Source organism: Lonchura striata, chromosome Z (genome assembly GCF_046129695.1).
Source record: "Lonchura striata isolate bLonStr1 chromosome Z, bLonStr1.mat, whole genome shotgun sequence".
In the NCBI taxonomy this organism is placed as follows: domain Eukaryota; kingdom Metazoa; phylum Chordata; class Aves; order Passeriformes; family Estrildidae; genus Lonchura; species Lonchura striata.
The window spans coordinates 72,909,618-72,935,316 of NC_134642.1; the positions used below are offsets into that span (position 1 = coordinate 72,909,618).

Sequence of the window (25,699 nt, forward strand, 5' to 3'; positions counted from 1 at the left end):
CTGAAAGCTGCTGTGCAGGTGAGATAAAGAGGCTTAGGAGTCTGAGAAGGAGATACTCTGTCAGTCTGCCCAGAAGCCTTAGCAGCTTTCCCAAAAGCTTCAGCATCCAGCCCAGAAGCTCTGGCAACTTTCCTGGAAGCTTTGGTAGCCTGCCTGGTAACTTCCATGGGCACCTGCACTTTCTTCAAGGATGTATGCAACAAGTTCCCCATCAGAGGCCCCATCTGACTCATCCCTCCCATCAGACTACTTTATCAACCCCAAATCTTCATCCACCTTGTACTCTGCTTGTTCCCGCTGTTTTCCATTCCTTTAATGCCTCAAAAGGCGATCTCCAAGTAACAACTAGATTGACAATAGTTTTATCTCCCGCTCAGGTGACTTCCCACAGCTTGTTCCTGACTTTTTTTCCAACCTTTAACACTAAATGCTGTGTCAGGATCAGTAGCAAAATCCTATGATCTAGCCCACAGCAATATACTACAAAGGGCATAGTCTGAAGTAGTAATTCCCTTATTTCTTAACAAAGCTTTCTATGTAGCCAAAACAGTCTCTTCCTCTTTAGATTTATCTCCCATTATCACTAGTTGTTGCCTCACCTGCTTCCAGGTGTGTTGATAGGAGAAAATCAGGTCAGGACTTGCCTGTGGCTTCCACCCGCCACTCTCAGCTGCACCAGCGCCGCCTCCCCCGCCACTCCCCAGCGGGTCAGGGCTGCCAGTCGCTGGGACCCCGCGTGGCTCCAGACCGACCACGCTGCTCAGGCTGCTGCTCCACGCGGTGGGCACCAGCTGTCACTGGTATATACACTGCATCGTGAGGCGGTCGCCACACAAAGCACAGACCACAGGCGGTCTCAGATGGCAACTCTTTATTATCGAACATGACCTTTTATAAACTTTCTAATTGTTTATACTTCTTCTACCCCAACTGTTGGCCACAAAAAAATCAACATAACACCACTGGTGAACAGTAACAGTGACTTTAGTTAACTTTCTGAAAATGCTTTATCCAGCTGCAGTTCTCTCCTTATCTTTCTCCAGTTCTTCTCTCAGCCTCCTTGGTAGCAGCCTTGGAGAGAGCTCTTGATCAGCTTCTTGCCTCTCAGCTTCTTTTTGCTCCTTTAGCTAACAGGCCTGCTGTTAGCCCCTTCCACAGTAATTCATCCATGAGGGGCAGGAAACAAGAATAGGGGGCAGGAAGCAGAATAGGATTAAAAAGCCTAGTGATTAATTAGAATTGGTTAAAATCTGACAGACCTTGAGATGACACCAAAATTCATCATCCTAGAGTGTAGCCTACAGCACACTACTCGCATTTCTATATTCGGGAAACATGTTTTCTTCCTTTTACGCTGTCTTAATTTAAAAGCTGAAAGATTCAAGAGGAATTACTACATCCTCCAATGAGTCCATGAAGTTTCCTCTGAATGATCTCCTTTGTGTTACTGCAGTCTACTATTCAAGTATATAGGGACAACTGTCACAGTAATCTCATTAAAAATGTGTGCTTTGTTAAAATAACCATCACAAAAATCAGTCCTAGTAAGGCAGGTAAGACAGAATCAGTATTGATACTGAAAATCTATTATGAATGCAGAAAAAGGCAGAATCCAAAAACTTCAGAAGTATGTATATAATATACTCATTTAGTTGAAAAAAACTTACACGTTTATTAGAACAAGTTTGGGATTTTTTTTAAATCTCATTTTTTCTACTTTGGATAGCTTTACCTCAGCAGTCCATAAATTATTTTTGCTGTATTAAACTAGTGAAACAAGGATATTTAGTCTAGATTTTTAAATTCCAGAAGGAAGTATTATGCAGTGTTACAAATGAAAAGCTACGTTAGATTCCTAATTTATCAGTAAAATACCTAACTGCAGAATGATATCAGCAAGAAATTCTATTATTTTGGAAGAGCAGGGTAGTATGTTAGAGAACTCTACCTTTCCAGACACTGGAGAAGAAGGAGTAGCACAGGGGCTGGAATAGCTACTGCTTTCTGCAGGTTTTACTGAGGACTGAGCTGATCTGTCATCTGAGGATTGTCCGGAGAGCAAAATGTCTTTTTCTTTGTACTTCTTTGGCTGGTGGAGTGCAGGAGAAGAAGATTTCACTGAAACCCTACAAAGGACATACCTTGAGTTTCACAAGCAGTCACTGAACAATTTACATCGACCTGTCCACCTACAGCATGACCCCATGTATTACAGCAACTACAACATCTATTAAACCTAACTAAAAACTCATACTGACCATTCATTGCTTTTTAATGCTACTGTTAAACTTCTTCTGCTACTTCTCAAACATCACAATTCATGGACAATATTCCTGACTGCTCTCTCAAACAGCAGCCCCAGGTATGAAATACTTCTCTTTGGGATTACAATGCAGCATACAACAGTATAACACCTTCCAAATGTACTTCCACTGTTTTCACCTATTACTAGCAGAAACTTAAGTGATACTTGTATACATAAACTGCAACCTACAGTAAGCAGAAGACCTCAGCATCTTACTTTTCAGCATGAGAGGAGTCAGACAATTCTGTTTCTGTTGAGCTTTTTCTGCTGCTGGTTGACTTCCATGTAGATGCCAAAGGAAGTTCTTCACAAGTCACAGGCCTTGGTCTCTGGCCAATTCCTGAAGGCTGCTGCAGACCTGCAGACTGTTCTTCAGCACTCAGAACAGCTGTAATTGCTCTTACAGTTGTTTCATCAACCTGAGACCACAGCTTAGAAGGAGCTCGCATACGACGCAGAAACAAGCTGTGCCACTTCTGCCTGAGCTGCAGCAGCATACCAGCAGCCTGCAATGAATTCCAATTCTGTTAAATACTGATGAAAATTAGATCACACAGGTAAGAGAACCCTGTCTTTTCCCTATCAAGCAACACCTGGCATTCCAATATAAACAGAGCCCAGAATTGAAGGCAAGACTAAGGTCTTGGGGAAGGGGAATAATCCATATTTAAACTATGATGTTAATTTGCTTTCTTTTCCTTGGGTACAAGGTCATTTTGGAAACATTTCATTTAGCTCTGTACTAAACTTAGCTTTGTATTGTAATTCCACAGACTTTTTTTTTCCTTCTTATCTTTCAAGAAAACTCAATCCTTTCATGCTTTATGCCCTTCCTCTCAAATCAGTCTCTACTCATGCACTCTTCAGTATAGTTGATGGAAAAGAGCTCTAAGTGATATTTTTCTTACATCGACACCTGGTCAAATGTGATGACTAAATTCAGAAGACTATTGTCTAATTCTGCTACCAGAAACGCTTCCATTACGATAAATTTTTAAAAATCACTCTTCTGGACATGACTAGGAGAGAGAGTATTATTATTAGAGTTGGTAAAGTTGTGTGTTTCATGACCCATAAACTGCAGCCACAGCTCCTCAATGACATAAAGACTTCTATTTCAAAGAGGATTTGAAATGTATCCTTCCAAAATCTGACAGCAACTTTCTCTCAGCAACTTCAGCTTCAAGTGCTCCTTTTTTGATCTGATTTTGGTTATCCTCTCAGAGAAAGAAGAACACAATATGCCAATGTGACTGTTCTCTCAGCTCCTGTCCAGATTTTAGCTTATCCCAGCTTGTGCTATGGCCTGATGGAGCACCATGCAGGCAGGACAGGAGGCCAGAAGGAGCAGAAGGGCCCTTATGCTGTCACTGTCACCTGCAGCTTGCTGTCCCTTGCAGTCATCATTTTTTGTCTGCCAGTCTCTTCAGAATCTGCTGACTTGTGGAAAGGGACAAAACTGCCAAGCTCAGATATAAAACATCATATTACCCAGAAAGTTTTTGAAACAGACCCAACAGCATCTGGATTGCTGAGGCTTTCCTGCTCCCTTTTGTGAGAGACAGGACACCCACACCAATATGGAGGAAGAGGGATGAGCACTCTCACTGTTGACTTAGGTGACTATTCTCTTTCTTTCTGCTGACAGGTAAAAGAAGAGAAAGGTATGGGTGACAGGTGATCAAACACTGCAACTTGGATTTTGAATACACAAATTCATGCAACAGACAACTCTGTGCCAAAGGGGATTGAAGCCGTTTAATTCTTAATGAGCTTGTGAAGTAAAGGTTAAATCACAGAGTACCTAGTTCCAGAGACCTAAATGGACCATGACATTCTTGGAGAAAATTCTTGGCTACTCAAATGTTACAAAAACCTTTTCATATCTTTTTACAATTCCTCTACATGAAGCAAACCCAGGAGTAATTTCTTACTTCAGGGTCCAGTTTAAGATGGAGCCATTCATCCAGCTTCAGCAGTGCCAGATCAGCAGACGTCCTGTCCTCCATCTCACTGTCGCTGCTATCATTAGATACCCCTCCCCCTGAATTAAAGACAAAAGGTTCATCAGAATTTCCATATTTTTTCTACTATTATTTCTATACAAAAACCCGCATACTACTATATTACCAGCAATATTTTTCCTTCTAAAATTGACTTTAAATGTAAACATTTGTAAAACTACCTCTTCTTTTCTGCAAATACACTGCAAAGTCTTTGCTCCAGATAGCAGCAATCAAGTAGCCAGACCTGCTGAAGGTCCTACTATGTAAAAACGTGGATTGATATGATGTGACCCAACTCATGTACCTTCACCAGTTTTCACAGGCCACTATACAACTTTTGCCTAAAGCTGTTGGCAAAATCACACATGCCTCTATTTCCTAGTAAAACAGCAGATTTAAAGACCCAGTAAGAAAAAAAAATATGTATGGCTATTAATTAGGATTCTTTATTTTTCTTAAGTGCAATTCAGTCAGCATGAGTACTACTCTAAGGTTCACAGTTTAAAAGCAAGACAGGAAAGCTTTAGAAATAAGTTGGACTTTTAGTTTGATTCAAACTATGACAACTAGAAGCAGTTATTTTTGCTTCCATTCCAACAGGACTCAATTTAAATGAGAAAAAAAGAAGGAAATGTAAATATATTCTCTATTACTTACAGTTAATAGTACAGTTAACTGAAATTAAAAATTATCAGTAGAACATATCTTGAAAATGTATGTGTTAGCTAGAAGCAACATGACTTGTTTGCCATACTGATTGTTTCTAAATTATTCTGTTTGAATAATCTGGTTCAATGATTCAAATAAAGTAGTCTGCAGAAAGAGAACATGCATACTACACTTCTCAGTACCAATACTACAGTTCTCATTAGATATTGTGGCTGCATTCTTTCCTTACAAACTATACTGCAGTTTCTGAGACCCTACAACTGTGTAATTTATGGACTTGAATAGGTAAGGAATCCCAAAATGGAGAGATTTGTTACAGAACCAACAAACTCTTCCTGAATAGCTACAGGAATTATAACAGCGCTGTTTCCAGAATCAGCCAATATATGTATTAAATATTACTGAAAAATAAGCTCTGCATGTCACACGCTGATGTATACCAATGGAAACATCCCAAATCCAGACTCCAGTGTACCTTGAAAGGATGAAGATGCCTGCAAGGCATTACTTTGCAGTCTGGCTGGTCCACAGAAGAGGGCCACGGTGACAGGTGTCACAACAGAGCAGCACCTGATGTTTGCTGTCTTGTGAGCTCTCGTCATTTCATCATATATAAGCCAGTCTGTGGGGAGGGCCTGGATGGCTGCAGCTTGTCCATTTGCTGGGGCAATCTGTGGAAGAGCAGGTAAAACCAGGCTATTGTACCCTCTACCTGTAATTAATGTAAATTTGAACGTATTTCTCATTTTATCCGGAGACACTGTGGGTGCCTCAACCTGGCAGTGCCCAAGGCCAGGCTGGGTGGAGCTCTGAGCAACCTGGACTAGTGGAAGGTGTCCCTGCCCATGGCAGGGGCTGGAATGAGATAAGCTTTAAGGTCCCTTCCAACACAAACCATTCTATGATTCTGTATTTTGAGAATTAAATACATGTACAATTATATACATATAAAAATATACATGCATGTTGCTATCATGCTGGCATGGTAGTGTGGAGGAAGGTTTTAGAAAGGCCTTGGGAATGGTAAACAGAGGAAAAAGATACATTTATGTATGCCCCATTGTTTTAGGAAGGCCCTGGAAATGAGAAACTGAGGGAAAAGATACATTTATGTATGCTCCATTGTTTCAGGAAAGTCCTGCTTCAGCATTCCTCTCTAAACCCCCTTTCTCCCCACCCCTGAGCAGTTCCCATTGGACCTGGCCCCTGGGGCGGTTCTGATGTGCCTAAGATGAAAACTGTCTCTATTGTTTAGACCTTAACTCTTAATTCTGCTGTATAAAACTGTATCTGGGCAATAGCCCGGGGCTTTTGGTCCCTGCAACCGTTCAGGCAATACAACCTCTCTGGACAAGCATACCATTGGTCTCTCTTGGTCTCTTTATCTCGAATCCTAGCGGCGACTGAGGCAACGCTGCCGCTCGGACCGTGCTGACCCAGCCGCTGCCTGGTGAGCCCAGGGCAGCGGGACCGCGGAAAACCCCGGCCCCGAGAGGGGACAGCTAGCCGGAGGGTCCCGGGGGGCCGGGGAGGGACAGGGGACAGCAGCGAGAACCCCCCGAAAGCCGCACATGCACATAAAAAAGTGTGAGAATTCAACCAGATTCATCAATTATCCTACCATGGTAAAACAAAATATGTTGTTTTAAAAAGAAATGTTAAAAATGAGTTTCAGAGAAAAACTTGCTTTTAAGAATAGGGATCATTATATCTTTAAAACAATTTTATAGCAGGGCAGTTTTTTTGCCTTTTTGCCTTTTCCATCTAGAGAAAGGACTAACTGAAATGACAGAAAAATGAATCAACTCCAATTCTATCAGCTGGGTAGAACAGTATTTTCTAAAGCTGTAGTGTTAAATGCCTATACTGCTTTTGAAGTACTGACAAACAGGAAAAGACATTTCTAAAACACGTGACAGATTTTAGTGCCCTTTTTTTTGAACTATGAATTCAAAGTGTCTTTACCTTTTTATATTGAGACTGACCAAGAACAGAGGTAGGATGAAATCGCACTTTCTTCTCCTTTGGTTCCGTCAACACCAGGCTGTCTCTGTCTACATGCACAAGATTGGGATACATCCCAGCCACTAAGGCACCTTTAATTACAGCCCAGTTCTCAGAGTTAGTATTAACATCTCTAATATCAGCTCCTCCTCTGGCTCTCACAAAACCTGACAAATGAAAGAGACAAAACAGTGCCATGTTACCTTGTGTTTGGCTCTCAAAAGGAGTCAGAAACAAAAGGTGAAATAAATGACTTCTTTGTTGCATTTTTCACCACTGCCAACCTTAACAGCACCAAGAAGAAACCATTACACTGAAATCCTTCCTGATAAGGGGTTTCATACTGACACAGAATACCACTATTTTCTACAATATAAAGACATTTCCTATGGGAATAATTCATTAAAACATGAAACGCAGTGGCATGTGGAGATGAAGGTGCTTTCAGTTTGATCAGCCACAATTCCTCATCTGCACCATACCCTGCATGAATGTGTGCATGACAGTGTATTTCAAATTAAGGAAAATTACACCAGTGAACATGATTTTTGTTACAATTTCTATATGCTTGACTTTAAAACAACGTTAAAATTGTTTCCAACTTCTCTACCTGAGGCTCTAAGCTGGCCAAGCACCTGTGTTCTCATTCCTGCAATGATTTCCATTGTGGCTCGGGACAGGAAGTTCTTTTCACAGAAGGCTCTCTCCCAGCCATCACTGCGTGCCTTCTGCCATGCCTGAAAATGTTTTTACATTTGCCTATTAATTTGAAGGACTTAAACTAAAAACTGCAGGTGTTTTTTTAAAGATTACATTTATGTCAATAAAATGAATGCAAAACCCACTCTAAAAGTTAATGTATCAAACCAGATTATTTTTTCTGTTCAACAATTAGATTCTCTTTATGTGCTCACTCTAGTGATGATTATGTCAAATTAAAACAATAAATAAAGATCATTACATTAAGATCATGATTCAAAGTTCAGTGTAGTAGGATGCAAAGAGGCACATTGTTGAAACATTCAAAATTTTCTAGGGTTTGAAACAAAATATACTACAAAAAGGGTTCCCTCACAAATTTATGAGTCCAATACACAGGAAAGGCACTAGGCAAAAAGAAAGTCTTCTCTGAGGACTTAATCACAGTCCGCCACTCTACATCCAACTGGTACATCTGCATTTTGCTTGGGTGATGTGCTGTGATTAGTACTCTCTGAAATGAAAGACTACCTGGAAAGCCCTGAGCAGGGCCATGTGGTCACTGAATGTCCCGGCAGCAAAACGCTTCCTGCACAGCACGGCTGCACGCTTTTGGGAGGCCAGCGTGGGCAGCACAAAAGGGTCTTGGCAGGCAAGAGCACAGGCAATGGTCAGAACAGGATCCAGGCACTTCAGAACTACAGCATACAACACCATTTTACCGAGGTGTGGCTCTACAGGTAACTCAGTCAGCTGATAACCAAGCTCAGTGAGATCTTCCCAAGGGTCCAGGGCATCTATGGTCTGTTCATAAACAAACAAACAAACAAATAAAGGAGAGGAGGATGGGTACAGTGGACAAAATCAATTTACAGTGAAAGCAAAAAGGATGTGAATAATGGACTTTAACTAGACTTGTTTCCAAACACTGAAGAAGCAAGTCAGACTATTAACAGAGACAAGACTTTGAAGCACTCTCTTCCCTTGACATGGAAAAACACATCCCCACACACAAAATGAAAACAGACAACAAGCAAAACTTCAAAACATCCTTAAGTAATTAAAAACAGCTTCAGTACAAACTGAAGTCAGTAAACTGCTACACCACAAATTTGGGATCAAACACAATTACCATCTAAACTTATTCCTTTTCTGACCTTAAGCATATGCACAGCATTTCTCACAGTTACAGCAGGCGGAGGATCAGGAGCTTTCATAAGAAAGTCTACAATTGGACAATTAATTGGAGCCAGAATTTTTGTGTACAAACAGATCTCCTGCAAGGTAAAAGGCAGTACAAAAAAAGATTACCAAGATTTGGAAGCAGACGCCAAACACATGATTTGTTGCAATTAGTAGTATGGTTTGAGGACATTGTATTTTTTAAAGTTATAGTTTCTAACTGAACATGCACCTGAAGCGGCAGTCTTAGAAGTTCTGGAGATTGAAATTCCAACATATTCTGAAATCGGAGCCTGCTGAAGAGATGAAAGCAGACCCCAGGCTGACAGCGCCCAGCCCTTGAAAATAAAATATGGGAAGTTGTGAAAATGAGGATTTCTTTCTAAAAACAAAACCAAAAGCCAACAAACAGACACAGAAACTCAGAATGGAAAAGAAGAGGCACTACCATGAAGAAAGTGTTGTTAGGTCACATGCAACATGAGAATTTCCTAATCATTAATTATTTTTGAGAGTGTGGCAATTTTTTACTGTAATTTTAACCCAACACTGAGAAATCTGGAGAAAGAAAAACAAGGCTTTTCTAATGTAAAGTGCTGTGGGTTTTTTGCTAACCTAAGACCAGTCCAAATCTCAATCATCCTTTGTTGTAAGGAACCAGTTGCAAACTTTCTTGCTTCCCCTCACATCCCCTAAACAGAAGTTATCCTTGGAGTAAAAGGTAGAATAAAGATGAAGTAACTTGTGAGTGAATGAGGGAGGAATGAGCAAATTCTCTCAGTCATATACATCTATGTGCATACATGCAGCTTAATGCCAATATGATTGATTAAACAGGCATTTGTTGCTACATAAACTTCTGAGCCCTCCCCCACAGTGCTGGGAAGAATATAATCATGGCCTGTTAAGTCATGGATAGCTTGGAGAAAGTGAAATAGGCAGTCCTCTGCCCATAGACATGATGTGAAAACATTGTGACTGCGGGTGCTACGTGGGAGAAAGAGGAAGGAGAACAAATTAATGGGGGGAAAACAACCCAGACCTTTGGGAAATGCCTGAGCATCACTTTTCTACAACTTGGGAGATTATTCCAAGGAAATACATGCTGACGCCTACTCGTCTGCAGAGAACCAGTGTTGGCCTCTATGCAACACAACACCGGAATAGGCCAGAAACAATTACTATGTTGTGTGGTTTATTCTAAACATAAAGGACTGTGCATATCTGCAAAATGGGAACCACTATGAGGCATTTATTACCTGCCTTTTCTCTGGATAGCACTGGCTTTTGAAATCCACCCCATTTTTAGCACTGTAGCACAACTCAGTGCATCAAAAGACTTCTAGAAAAACAAAGAAAGGAATACAAACTGAAAACTCAATAGGGTACATGAAATACAAGTTACTAGTTAGTTAGATTACCAACAGGAGTTTTCTAAAAAGTATGAAATAGTAATATATACAGCAGCTTCTGAGACAAAGGTACCTTCTCAATTTCAAGTGAATTAATGAGGGTATCTCCTTTCTAGTATCTTAATGCTCCACAAGTTTTGAAATTCAAGATTTTCAAGGTTTTTGAGACGGATAGCTTACAGTATTTGTCTTAAAACAAATTCATGTTGAAGCCTTTCAGAAAGGACTGTTGCCTGACAGGCACTAGCTCTCAGCTAGTAAAAGCTTTTTCTCACTTTACTGTAAAGTAATAAAAAAAAAAAAAAAAGTTCTCCAAAATTTATACACTGTGTGTTTTAGAATCACACTAGGAAAATTTAAGGCAGTCCTACCTCTTTCACCTTTCCTGAGTCAATGACAAACACCACATCATTGACTGTTATGCTGGTTTCTGCAATATTAGTAGAAAGAATCTGCAAAGAAAAAACCCAAAACCACCAAAACTATAATAACTGCAAAAGCAATGGCAAAATAGGTCATTGTGGCATTGGAAAAAGTCCTCTAATACTTGCAATTTTGCGGATGCCAAAAGGTGGACTTTCAAGCACTTTCTTCTGGTCCAAAGTCTGCATACTTGAATGAAGCACGAAAACTTGGTATCTAATGCAAGACAAAAGGAACATTTTAAGGATCCTTAAAAGAAGCAATGAAAAGCCACAGTAACTAAAGGTTTTACCTGTGAGCATTATCAGAAAATCTCTTGTCATCCAAAACAATGCGGTCCCTCAGGCTCACTATCTCATCATACCCAGGAAGAAATATTAAAATTGCTCCTAAAAAAGGAAGTGGGTTTGCAAAGTTAAACAGAAAATTCAAATACATGTCGAATAGCACTCAGAAGGTTTTAACATCTGTGGATTGCTGAAAAAAGAGCATGATTATCAGAAGTCAAATCCACAACCACTGGTTAGGTATTTACCTACCTGCATCACAACTATGACAGATGCTGTGAAGTAAGTGCATTATCAGATCCAGATCCACTTTTTCATCATCAAAACTGTGATGGTAAGCTGTCAGTAGCTCTCTGTCCTCTGCACTAAGGTCACTAGCACTTTTTTGGACCAGGGAACTGGAACTTTCATCCATGTTTCCAAATCCAAATGAAGCGCTGTAACAGGAAAATACACCAGAATCAAGGCTGCCCCTTCGGGTTTGCATTGAGCCATCAAATCAAACTTAGATTGAGACCAACTCAATTCAAGACTGTTGGTCTTGAATTCTGATGTTTAAGTGTTGCAGAAGGGAATCACCATACTATTACTGTTTACTGATTCCAATGTTAACCCAATGAAGGATGCCACTTTATTTATTAGTGTTAACTTTAGTTTTCTTCAACTTCATTGAAACACAACCATAAGCAAAGGAAAGTATAAAGATACTTCTCGTTTATCTGTTCAAGTAAAAATATTTGAGAGATATGTCTTCTCCAAAAATTTCCCACTAGCAGAAACTACACTAAGAGAAATTATAGTAGAGATAATCTTTACAAAACACTACCACAAGTATGACAACTGTAAGTTAATCAGAAAATCATTCTTGAATGGCCTAGTGTACACATTACTTCTGCAAATTTTCTTTAATATGCCTATTGCATATAAAAAATATAGATAAAAACACATTACAGATTTGTTTCCAAAATAAGCATGTGAAAAGAAAATGGTACATAGTATAGAATTAGCAAGTTGTGCAAGCATAAACAATATGCTATTGAGTACAAACTTTTTTGCTGTTTATTTTTTGAAATACTCCTATTCTTAAAAAAAGGTATTGCTATTAAGTCCAGATTTTAGAGCATGAAAAGCTAAAACCTGTTCTGATTAGAAGAACACAAATCTCAAATTTCCCATCACAACTCTATGTATATCATATACAACTCATTCTGCAAAACAGTTACAGCTTACCTGTAGGATTCCAACAGATGAACAACCTCTGTCTGTCCAAAGTGCCTAGCCCAGTCCACAGCCATCCTGAAATAGTTGCACAAGTATTTTTATTAGACTTTTCACTTCAAAAGATGCATATGAAGAGCACATCAGGAGAGGCAATTGACATCAGACTTTTGTACCCATTTCTGTATTGACATCAGTACTGTTATTGCTGGATCTGCAACTTCCCATTTGAAAGTGCTTGAATAGGTGTTAACAGCTGACTTTTAGGTGACTACAGTTCTTTACCACAACAGAATGTCAGTTTTACACAGGAGCAAACATGCTCAAGGAAGTGAGGAGGAAGAAGGTGCCATTCCTTTAAAAATGGTGCAGAGATCAGACCTGCCTGTTTGCAGTATCCTTGAAGTCATCTCAAAAAGTCACACCCCAGGCATAACATCTGGCTATTTCATGTCTTTCAGAAGCTGTCCTCACTATGCAGTTCACCCTTTTAACTTTAAATTGCATTTCTTCCCCAAGTTATTCAAATGTTAGTACCAAATATCAGACCCCTGGAATCCTAATTCTTATCATTCCATACTACAATTATTTACTGTACTTCCCTGTTTATATGAAGACATACTCCATGACCACAAAACCTGAGTTTCTACAGATCCACAAATATTTTTACATGCTACAATATATTTAGAAACATAACAGAAAGATCTTCTGATATGTGTAACTCCATGAAAATAGGAATTGCCAAATATTTTGGTTCAGTTCAGTAGATTACAGTTGTTCTACTAACCAGTATCCTAAACAAGACCTACTGAAACAAAATTTATAGCTCACAATCAAGACCATGTAATTAAGAATTCAATTTAGAATTTACAGAAAACAATGTGATTATCAGGAGTTAGAAATTGTTGAGGCTGTCAAAATCTATAGTTCTTACAGCAGTGTGATAAGCTAGCAAATTAATTTAGATGTTAAAGAATTTTCTTCCTCTCTCCTATATTGACAAATAAATCTATCTTTTGGTTTCTCTGTTTTTACCAGCCATTAGATGATTTGCAGTGGATACTTGCTCCCATGCTGATCAACTGTTCTACTTGACTCAAAAAGCCTCCCCCTGAAGAAATCATCAGAGCAGTCGCACCAGTTTCACTGTGCCTATAATCAACTGAGAAATAAAAAAAAAAAAAAAAAATCCAGCAAACCCAGTAGAAATGTTATTTTTTCATCTAAATATAGTACAAATACTGCTTTCAAATTCCAGCCCAAAGAGAATTTGTTTCCTCACTTTATCTCTGAAGTTAGTTCATATGAATTCTACACTGTTTTAGAAACACACTTCTGTCAATACTTCAAAACAATAACTAACTAAACAACTCATTATTTCTGCTAGCCCTATCATTTTTCAGTCAGCATCAGAATGCAAAGGTAACACCATTTGAAACTGGAGATAAAAGTAGCCATAAAAATCTAAGTACATCTGAGGTTGCTCTTTTCTTATGCAATAACACATGAAACTTACCACTGACATTTTCAGTTAAAATAAGATTTAACAGCTGAGCAAACGAATCAATATCTTTATGCAACCAGATGTCAGAAAGACAGGAATCCATTTCTTTTACTATCCACGGTTCAAGGCAATTCACATCTTTTTCAGTCTGAAGATAAAAAACAATATTGAAAGCTTAATCTTTTCCAAGAGTTGTCTTTATTCTCATACATTACCCACAAAGAATTGCAATGGTTATTTTTCCCAGCAGCCACAGAAACCCAGCACTCAGGTATCAGTTCATGCATTGATTTTGTCATACGCAAGTACGAACACAATGGCAGTCGAGCCATTTGATCTGAGGAAAAGCTGTGTGCAACCACCCGAACTGAAGAGCACACTTCAGCTAGAGCCGTTCATCCTCATCAAGTAATCTTTAAAATACGTTAATGTCCTGAAAGATTCAACAGAACTTTAGAAAACAGATTTTAAATGGCTAGTAATACAACACAAATATAAACACCTGTAACATCTCTTCCGACTAAAGAAAAAACTTACCAGTTGATTAAATACTGTGTCACCGCCATCATCCAACCGTTTGTACTCCTCATTTGTCCTTGGAACCGATTTTTGTCTCCGAGATGTCCCTTTGTTAGTGTTATCTTGAGCTGAACACCACTCAGCAAGAGTGTTCTTCTGTTTCTCTTCTAGAATGCAAAGTATTCCCCAAGAAAGTTTTAGAGTCATATTTATTATCCATTGTTTTCTACTAAAAAAGTTAGTCACAGCAGGTTTTACCAAGTTTTACCCATTCAACATCTTTTTTTAGTCTAGAATGCTACTACCAGTCCAACAGAAATGACATGTTTAAGGGTACCCAAAGTGCACTGCACCAGGGCTATAAAAACGAGGTAAAACCCAACACTTTGGTGTTTAACCCCCCAAACCTCCATTATTCCAAACTACTGCATTCAAAGTATCTTCCTTAAGTAATCACCTTCCACACAATCTCAGGCCAGATCTTTTTCCACAAATGGAATTCTGAAGACAAGTGATACAGTCCCTGCATGTAACAACTTACTTTTCTACACCACTGGAAGAAACATCAGAAAACACCAGTGTCCTAACTGAACTTTTCTGACCCCAGTGATCAGAGATGAGCACTGTGATCAATACCCAGTTAGGACTGGATATTGAATGTTATAGCTTTGGGGTTTGCATTTTTTACTTTTCCTTTAAATAATCACTGGGATCATTACTTTCAGTTGCCAGGAAAACTTCTGAAGCAGTATCTACTTAATCAACTTAAAACCAATGATGTTTAGCTCAAGAGTGTTAACACTTAAAAAAATACATCCATGCCTGAAGAAAGCAGTGAAAAATGTTACTGAAGGGAATACCTTGTCCATTTAGTGCAAGATGTACAAAATCATGCCTGCTTTAATAGCTGCACTTTAATTTGCACCCAAAGGTACAGAGCATCCTATGCTTCTTTAGCATTCATGTGGGCAGAGCCCCCAGTTATATATAACTCTACAGCATAATAATTAGAAAAAAGATGACATTCATCAACTGAGTGAAAACAGAATGCAACCACTGAATCAAAGTGATCTTTTTTCTTTAATTGCATAAACTATTTCCATAATGTAAATATTGACAGCTTAAAGATACTTGCTGTCATCTAAATCACACTCATTTAATCTCCTGACTCTGGAATTTCAACAGAAAATAATCCTGTTAATTGTTTGTTCAATCAATGATTCTCATTGCCAACCCTTAGAATTAACAAGTCCACTGACCTTGCTGCTTCTTTTCTTTGTACTTCACCATCTCTTTGTTTGTATACCCAGTGCTTCGTAAAATGTCCTCCAGAAACATCTCTTTAACTTCAAAAGGTCTCCCTTGGACTAAAATAGAAAAAATCCGTAAAAGATCATATATTCACCAGCTTCACTTACAGAATTAATTTTTTAAAAAACTACCTTCACTGGAGTTTATTTTTCTCGAAACTGTACAAAACAAAACATTTCCAAAATCAAATGCCACCTTGTTTCTCCTCAACCTCTTCAATTTTATGAAGTGTTCCAGCAGATGTTCATAAGATTGACAATTATTAACTACAATTTTTTTTTAAACGAGAAAAAGAAAACAGCTGTTTTTGTTTAGGCTTACAAACAAGAACTTGCCATGTAAGTCTCCCATCTGGATTAAAAATGTAATTAAATAATAAGCAATTAATACAGCTTTTTGCAAGGTTCCACACAGAGACAGTAAATCTTTGTACTGAACTCCTTTCTTTTCATGAGAATCATGTGAGAAGGCAGCCTTATCTCCATGTCCTCTACTAATTCAGCAAAGCTGAGCTTTCTTTACTGAATACTTCTTGACAGATGAGACATCCCAGCGGCCTTTACCTTCTGATAATTTATCCTGATCTCTTTTTAAACAGGACTGTTTTCTAGACCTTATCTGTCGACATTGCAGGATGCTTTTTGCATGAAGATTAAAATCTCTACATTTTGATTTCTTGTTCCTTAACCTGACTCAGGAACACTCAGGATTTTCCTTCAGAAAGAACAATCCACAATTCACATACTTTTAGAAGCTGGTCACAGAGGAAGCCTTCCAACACTGATCACAAACTCTGTGTACTACAGCGATCCACAGCCACAAAATGTGGTTTCTGTGGTCAGGATTTTGTCAGCCGTATTGCTGAAGGAGACTCAAACCTTGTATATTAAATTAACAGACAAAGCCACTTCTTTTAATTCTTAAATTAACCAAAAAAAAACCCAAAAAAAAAACCCCAAAACAACAACAACAACAAAAAACGGGAAAAAAATATCTTTTGAATTGTTATTGGCCTGTTACATAACCAGCACAAACACTGTGGTAAATTGGAGAGATTGGGAGAGATTGCCAGCAGATTTTCCAACACAAATTGACCGATCTGAAAGAACAGGAAGCTGCAAAAAGACTAAACTGGAAAGTCATACAACAATCATAACCGAGGCACTCCCTTGCAAAAAAAATACAAAGAACATGAAATCACGTGTAATTTCCAGATTCCTGTCTCCAACAAGCTGCAAACCTTATTCAACTGGGCAGAAATTCAAAACTGAGAACTAAACAATTCCATCTGCAAAAAAAGGAAGGAAAAAAAGGTTTCCTCCTCACAAACATTTGCTAAAATAAACCAGTAAGCAATCCCATTTCCTAAAACCATTGAGATTTTTTTTAAAAAGGCTGACATGCAGAGAGTCTACCTGATTGTCAGATAAAGCATTTCTCTTAAAAGCTACTTTTCAAAACACATTAAAGTTGGACATTACTGTTGAAAAAGTAAGAGGATTGCAAGGTGCCAGAGGAGGTCACCCATGCAGAAAACCTGCAAGCCAGGAGGGTGGGGCAAAAACCGCAAACCCACAAAAACCCGCAATCTCCCACGCATTTACATTTTGGCTTTACTAAAGATCAGTCAAATGAAATTAAACCAGCAAATAATGGTAACTTTTCTTTGCATTTGAATGTAGTCTAACTGCAGGTAACTGAGTCTGCAAACAAACTAAGCAAAACTGGATGTCTTTTCTGAATATTTACCTAGATGAACAACTACTAATTTTCCTTAAATCAGAGAATCATGTGATTCTTTTTTCATGTGAAACCCAATCTGACTAAGCCTGTATTTCTGAACTGAACTGGTACAGTTATCTGTGTTTTATCCAGTAACCAGTGACAACCTTCACAAAGCCTGAAGAGTAAGATCCTACTGGAATGCACTGATATATATCACACTCATGTAGCTCCTAAGTCCTGTATCAGCATGAAGACAGAACTTCAATAACCTCTTCCTACTTCTTCAATTAAGAGTGGAGGGGGGCAGGATGTACCTGCATTTACAGAACTCCCAGTGACTCAAACACTTCACTTTGAATGAGGTGCAAACAGTCAAGAAACAAGAAACCTGCATACAGAAAGAACAAGGATTCCTGGAATTCTCAGTGTATTAATCATGTGCCTTTACTCAGAATAATTTGCTACAGTTTAGTAAGATCTGTGAGTCTCAGGGCAGGTATACTCAGACTTAAGAGTTAAGATCAAGACTTACTATGTATTACTGGGCAGCTTCCAAAATACCTAATAAAGAGATTTGCATCTAGAGGAGCACTAGAGAGAATTAGTTTTAAATTATTCTGGTTTTGCAGCACATCTCTCAGTTTTATTAGCAAGAAGTCACTGAACCTATCCCTCTCATGTACTTCATCCTGTAACAAAAAGGGAAAAAAAGAGATAAAAAACCATCACAGATTCACAACTTCTGACAAAAACAAACTTCTCTAAAAAAAAATACATGTTTTGGTGGCACATTACAGAGGCCTTAATATGTGTGAGTCTAGTTTAAGTAATAGGTTTTTTTTAAAAAAACTATCCATAAAGAAACAAAAATGCCTCAAAAAGTTTTTGTCAGCGCTGAGTGCATTGCAATGCTGAAGCTGTAAGCACCTTAACTTTAGAGGCTAAAGTGAGTATCTGAAACCTCTCTGGTTTTGTATTTGAAGCCAAATTTCAAGAAAACACCACAAAGTACAAATCTTATTTTAATAAATTCTCACTTCACCACTGATAAGCATTTAAAAAAATGTATGACACCACATAATCAGAAAAACAGACAAATTGCTTAGACAAGTCATACACAAAGCCTATAAGTTAAGGCACATAACTGATTAATCATCTTTTTCATTCTTCTGTTTTGATTTATATTATGAATGAAGGAAACAAGGAGTCAAAATACAAAGTTTGTAGGCTGACATCAAGAATGTATAAATCATTCTCATGCTTTTTTAACTCTGATAAACAGGCAGGCACCTAAACTTACCTTTTCATCTTCAGTACTTAAGTCTTGCCAAAAACATTCTAGTTCCCTTTACTTATTCAGTTCCATCATAGGAATATTGACATAATCACAAATGAACAATCTGAATAGTTTGCTAGCAATTAGACTCCACATTATCTAGAAAACTCTGGGCAAACAAATGGACTGAAAACCTGTATTGCTAAAACAAATGGTAAGAGAAAATCTGACACAATCACATTGAACCACATCAAGGTAAGCCTCCCTAAGGATTTTCTGCTGACCATGGAAGTTCAGAAATATTTACACTTCTGTCCCTCTCCACTCCTCCTGATTCCACACTTAACCATTGGCATGAAAATAAGATATTTTTACAGGAAAAACGCAAACACACAGAAAAACACCAAACTGCACGAAACATGCATTCTACTCTGAGGACTCAGAAAGTCTTTGAAGTTGATTCAGATTCTACCAAACAAAAACACCTAAAGTGCTCAGCAAATTTCAGTAAAACAAATGAGGACCTCATTTTCCAAAGCAATACATATTGCTCCACCCCACATGAAAGACCACAGGATGCTCACCACAATAACATGGGTCACGGTGGAGAGAGTGCTGTCTCCTGCCATCAGCGTGCCAAGGAGCATGTCATTAGTGCAGAATGTTACCAGCGTCTTTGGAGAAACCCTATGGATCACATCACAGAGACAACTCAGGGGTTTGCACCATTTAAAGCTTTCCATGGATCAAAAATTAAAGCAGCTGCTGACCAGAAGAGAAATTACAGTTCTCTCCTCAAAAGATTCATGCACACCACTTGTTTTTAAACTATGCCTTTTCCCAGACATTTCCTAACAATTTGTAGTGCTTGCGCCTCAAAACTCTGGACAACGTATTAATTGAAAGAATAAGATTCAATATTAATAACTAAGGAAATAAAAGAAAACTGTGAAGAAACCCTGCACGTCATTCATTTTACTAGAAAATTCCATGTGGAAAACCAGGTTCCAATTCCTCAGCCTGTGCTTGGATATAGCCTTTGTACTTGTCTACACGTGGTGGGATGAGCCTGTCTGGACGCCAAGTGCCTACCCAAGCCACTCTATCTGTCCTCTCCACGGGCAAGAGAGAGGAAACATAACAAAAAGACTCCCAGGCCCCAGAGAAAGATAAGGAGAATGTGGGTCTCTCCCACGGTAAAGTGGGCTCTCCACGAGCTTCTCCAATATGGGTCCTTCCCATGGGCTGCAGTTCTCCAGGAACTGCTGCAGCACAGGTCCTTTTCCACAGGGTGCAGTGCTTCAGGAACAGTTTGCTCCAGTGTGGGACCCCACAGGGTCACAATCCTGACAGCAAACCTGCTTCTGTGCGGCTCCCTCCCCGGGGCCGCAGCTTCTGCCAGGAGCCTGTTTCAGCACAGACTTCCCAGAGGATCACAGTCTCCTTCAAGCATCTACCTGCTCCAACACATAATCCTTCACAGGAGGATCCCTGCTGCACCACAGACCTCCACGGCCTGCTGGGCCACAGCTGCCTCACCATGGGCTGCACCATGGGCTGCTCTGGCACCTGGAGAATCTCCTCCCCTCCTGCACTGACCTTCCTGTGTGCAGAGCTGCTTCTCTCACATGCTTTCACCACTCTTCATGAACTGCTGCCTCTGTTGTGCAGGTTTTCCTCCCCCATTCCCCACTGTCCCAGAGGCACTATCACCATCACAGATAGGCTCAGCCTTGGCCAGAGGCAGGTCTGTCTTGGCTGGCACCGGCTCTGTCACACACGGGAGAGGCTTCTGGCACGTCCTCACAGAAGCCTCCCCACAGCTCCCAAAGCCTTGCCTTGAAGACACAACTCATTACAGCTGACTAAATCACAGAGGCATCTGCTTGATCCTCTGGTTTTTCAGGAGGTGAAAATACTGAAATGTTACAATTCCATACCTGGGGCACAGTTAGCTGTCCCAATAAAAACAGCAATTCTCACTACTCCCTCTGCTACTGCCATCCTAAAAGAGCTGAAAAGTTCCTCTGTACTGTACTCTACAGCTTTTCTCTGGAAGACAGTTGAGAAAACCTTAAAAATTATGTTTCTGTCTTACTAGAAACACCTCTCAACATCTCCATTCCAAATTTCTTTTGTCCACAGCTCAAAATATTGTTATCTCCCCCTTTCAGTGTTTCCCTGGAGTAATTGTATTGATTTTTCTCAAGCTGGATTTTCTGCACTGCTCCCAGTAATTCTACCATTTTCACCTGACTTTGCTCTTCTTCTGCCAGCATAGTACTTCCATATATTAATCATTCGGCTTATTTGTGACACATCTTCACCAGCTCTTCTAATCTCTTAATATCCTTGTGAGCTTTCATACACATATTTGAATTCTTATTGTGGCTTCATTGTTCAAGTGCATTCATTTTCACCAGCTATGTGTTATCTTTGTTCACTCAAGCAACACAACCTTTAGCCATCTTCTGGTCACTCATATCTCAACTGCTGGCCTTTCCCTGAAATGTCATTTCGCTACACGGTGCAAAGATGTAAAAACCCCAAACAATCCATTCATGCTCTGCTTTACAGACAAATTCATCAAGTGATACTGAAACCTCTACTTTTACATCACTTCATGTTTTAAACACAGCAGCTGAAGAAGAATACATTTAATCCAGGCTAGACTGATAAATAATGCTCAGCTTCATCAGTCACATTCCAATTTTTCTGTTTTCCCTTTTATGGCTCCTATCAACTCTCACTACATAACATTTGTTACAGCATGCTGGTTTTCACACCTACCTTCAAAGCTTGCAGACCTTTTGAATCCACACATGTTAAAAGCAGAGAGGACGGGGAAAAAAAGAAGAAAGTGTAGACTTGATCTGAAAATCAGACAAGGATTTCCATGCAGAAGAAATCAACAGAAAATACCTGAGATTCAGTTCTGTAAGACAGCCTTCTACATGAAACTGCAAAACACAGGAAGAAAGCCATCCTTTTCACTCTTACGTATTCCTTACCTGCAGTAACGTATCCCATCTGTGAGGCTGCAGCGCAAACATACTGCAGTTTCAATGTACACAAGATTCACAAGACCAACACAAGATCAACCGACACTTAGAAGTACCATTGGTACCTGCTCTCTAACCGGATCTGGTAACCAATTGTCTGGCCAATCTTCTCTCTTCTTTCTGCTGCCACTCTTTCAGCCACTGCAACAGCTGCTAAGCGTCTTGGCTGAGTACAAAACACACGACAGGGAGTTCCATTCTTGTAGCAGTCATCAAGGATAAATTGAGGGATCTGTAAAGAAGTGGTTCAAATTTGCTTTTTGAGAAAGTCACAGCTTTGTTAGCACAGGGAAACCATTAACTGCATATCAATATTGCACATTGCAAAAGACTTTTCATTACAATTATCATAGCAAGCATATCTGAATCAGCAGAAAGTAAATTTCTAATTATAACCTATTTAGGTTTTTTTTAAAGAAAAACCTTACAGTGCCTCCCTCCTGCTTCAGAGAAATCTAAAAAAAAACCAAAGCCCTGCAGATAATCTCACATTTTAACACAAAAAATAGATTACTCTGGATACTAAGAACAGAACTAGCCTTAGAAGAAAAAGGGTTATACAAACATCACAGCTACTTTCCCTTCAATATTTTGTATTATTTTAATGAAAAAATGGTATCTACCAGAAAATTGTAAGGAATCATTTTTGCTTCTAGTACCTATCTAGAGGCTTAGTGTTTCAAAAGCAACAAAATAAATTGGAACAACATTTTCAATCACACAGGAAAAGGAAAGCCTTGAAACAGCATCAAAGTACCCCATATCACAAATGTTACACAACTGGCATTAGTTTAGAATAAATACTGTTATAGTTTTTATTTCATTGAAGCAACATACCTGCGTCGTTTTTCCTGATCCAGTCTCTCCTATAATCAAAACAATTTTATTGTCCTTTATGGTTTGGACAATTTCTTCCTGTTTTTCAAGAACTGGTAGTGACTGCCTGAAGGAATCAAACTCTGATTCCCCTCTTTTCCCTGGGACCTGGGGGATACCATCATTAAGTCGACCACTTGTCTTGTTTACTTCTTTCTTTTCTGTGAAGACAAGTTAAAAGGTCATTTATGCAGACACAGAGGAAGGTCACAAAAACACTGCTCAAAAATTGTACTTAAAAATTAACATTGCTGGCTTTTTATGCATCCCTGTGGGTAAAGTGACAAACCCATCACACATTTAGATGTCATATTTATAGCATGTCCTGCAGTGCTTGCAATAGATATTTTTCAAAACAGTTATTACTTTCATAGGTATTTTGAAGAAAACCAGACTCTTCCAGAGCATTGCTCCAAGTCAAAAAAGCCTACAAAGAGCAAAAGGAGAAACAAACTAAACCAGAGAATATCAGCCTGGCGTATTTTGGTGGCCTTTGTATCTGCGCCCACATTTCACACCTGCAGTTCCCCCTAGAAATACACACTGACAGAGTTAAACCTTTAAGCTATTCCACACGTTTGCCTGAAATCATACCAATGCAAGCATGCTGTATCAAGAGCCCTGGCCCCCACGCAGCAGTGCGATGTGTTAGAAAGCAGTGCATAAGTAGCCAAAAAACAGGCACATCTTCTGAGGGAGCTACTTCACATCCATCATTGCAAGTGCTACTCTGTAATTCCTTGAGAATTATTCTCTGGCAGAATGAAAAGTTTGCTGTAAACTCAGTTATACATATGTAATGCCATTAACAGATTCATATTCTAAATTTCAAGCTCTGTTGTACCAAGACAAACAGACTAAGAGATCAGGAGAACTAAAAATACATTCTTGAGATGCAGAGAAAGGCAAATATTAGACTGTTCATTAACTTATCCCTTACATTCCTAAGACATTGCATTTCAGCACTTTTATTACAGCTTCCCTCTGGTTCATATAACAATCCTATTAAACAACTAAAACAATTGGAAATAACAGCAAAGAAAGCACGTCAAGAAGAGACACCACGTATCAAAACCATGCAATTAAACAAGGCATACTGGTACAAATGTTTTCTGTTCACTACACCCATCTCTGCACACAGAAACACAGTGCAACTCTTCCACTTGTAGCTGCTAAAGCAATAATCTAGATGAAAACCTTGCTTTTAAAAAAAAACCCAACATTTCGACCAAAGTTTGTCTTTCCGTGAACTCTTCCATATTCAAGAAATCAAGAAGTCTGGACAGTAGTCTCTTAAGGACCAAATCTATTTTGTAGAGATGAAGAAGTAAAAACTGAAATTTTTGATTTATCAAGCACATTAATTTCTATAAGCAGAACAGACAACCTCATTTTCTAATATAGGCATTCTTATGGCATCACAGTAACACTGACTCTTCAACCCCACCTCATAGTTACTTCTGTGAAGCCACATTTCAAAATGTGCTTCCAAAAAGATTTGGCTGGAACTGGCTCAAAGATTCTAAATTAACACAACACAAGGTGGACATCTCAATGTGCATGATATGACTTCCCAAATTCCTCACAGCACCAGTTATAAAAGACCTTAAAAGTAAGGAAAATTAATGCATTTGTTTGAAGGTGTCTGTTAGGACACCAGAGGGGACAGAGCAGGAAGAGGTTTGTTTTGTCACTGGGTTGCAGGTGGTTTCGAGTGGTGTCGATGGACAAGTCCAAATCAGAACACATGCTGAACGTACCAGATTCAACAGCACAGGCACTTCCTCGCTCTGTCCTTGGCAGGAGCTCCGCGCGTTCCTTATTTGTGACGGGAAAGCGCTGAATTAGGCTCCGAACGGCGTGTTTCGTACAGAGAGCCAAGTCACAAGTCATGACTGCGTGTGCCTCTGACACATCCTTCTTCCTTACAGTCAGGTATCGATTGGCTCCTTTTCTGTCAGGGGGAGGGAAAACTTATTTTAGGAAAAAGGAACCTACTCTAGGTTAACTTTTATCTGTCAGGGTATGAGATGCTAAGCAAAATCTTTGGAAAAAAAACAGAAATCACAGTGAGAACCTTTTTTAATGGAGCCATTAAATCCACAGAGTATAAAATCATGCTGTCCCAAAATGCATGTCACAAGCTTTTCCAAGCATGCATACAGCAATGAACAAAGATGCTCATATCTGTAGCTACTTTTACACTTTTTTCTCTAATACTATTCCTTGCAGCAAGTTGAGGATGTTGAAAACATCAATCAGGTTATCATTAGTCTTGAAATTCTATCATCTGCACCAAAGAACTGAAAACTGTACCCCGACTCACCCTTTGCTTTTAGATACCAGTCCAAGAGACTGACAGAGCCGGTGAACAAATGCTCTTTCAGTACTAGTGAAACTAGAAGGAAATTCCATCTCTAGAATGATAAATAATAATGAAAAGACAGTAACAATGCAACAGGCAGTAATCTTGACAACTCAACGTTACAGAACACAGAATTGTTAGGATTGGAAGGGAGACCACCCAGTGCAACCCCCCTGCAGGGTCACCTGGAGCAGGTGACAGAGGAACACATCTAGGGTTTGGGATGTTTCCAGAGGGGGAAATTCAATGCTTTCCCTGGGCAGCAGTTTCAGTGCTCTGCCACTCTCAAAGGAAAGAAGCTCTCCCTCATGTTCAGGTGGAACTTCTTCTCTTTGAATTTATGGCCATTGCTCCTTGTCCTGTCACCAAAAAGCCTGCACCGCCTTCCTGGGACTCATCTCGGAGATATTAATATGCATTAGTGAGATCCCCTCTCAGTCTCCTCTGGGCCAAACAGGGCCAACTCCCACAGCTCTCCTGATGAGAGACCTCCATCTCAGTGGTCTCTGCCGGACCCGCTCTATCAGCTCCCTGTCTCCGTGCTGGGGAGCCCAGAGATGGACACAGCACCCCAGCCGTGCCTCACCAGGGCCGGGCAGAGGGGCAGGATCCCCTCCCTGACCCGCTGCCAGCGCCCTCCCCACACCCGCAGCTGCCCCCGGGCCGGGCCGTGCCGCGCACCCGCCTCGTCCCCGCTCCGGAACCGCTCCAGGGCCAGCTGCGCCGCTATTGCCACCACCTCGTCCACGCCGGCGGCCCCGAGGGGCTCGGCCCGGGCGCGCACCGCGGCGGCGGCAGCCCCGTCCCCCGCAGCCCCGCCGGGCTGCCGCCGCGGGACCCGCCCGTGTCGCGACAT

The 25,699-nt window shown here is 39.8% G+C and overlaps 1 protein-coding gene across 1 annotated transcript; it reads right to left on the reverse strand.

Moving 5' to 3' along the window:
* Positions 1-959: 959 nt before the first annotated feature.
* On the reverse strand, positions 960-25,699 carry LOC144248202 (3'-5' RNA helicase YTHDC2-like). Its single transcript, XM_077790133.1, has 27 exons — positions 25,525-25,699; positions 24,805-24,895; positions 24,239-24,432; positions 22,440-22,639; positions 21,668-21,834; positions 19,125-19,227; positions 17,797-17,953; positions 15,488-15,595; positions 14,247-14,395; positions 13,722-13,857; positions 13,241-13,367; positions 12,218-12,283; positions 11,240-11,424; positions 10,993-11,089; positions 10,829-10,916; positions 10,649-10,729; positions 10,125-10,207; positions 9,098-9,203; positions 8,841-8,960; positions 8,215-8,487; positions 7,595-7,721; positions 6,946-7,151; positions 5,456-5,651; positions 4,240-4,349; positions 2,522-2,811; positions 1,949-2,126; positions 960-1,149 (listed from the first exon to the last, which is right to left on the reverse strand). Exons 1-27 carry the CDS (start codon positions 25,697-25,699, stop codon positions 1,105-1,107), a joined length of 3,858 nt encoding a protein of 1,285 aa, XP_077646259.1. The 3' UTR covers positions 960-1,104.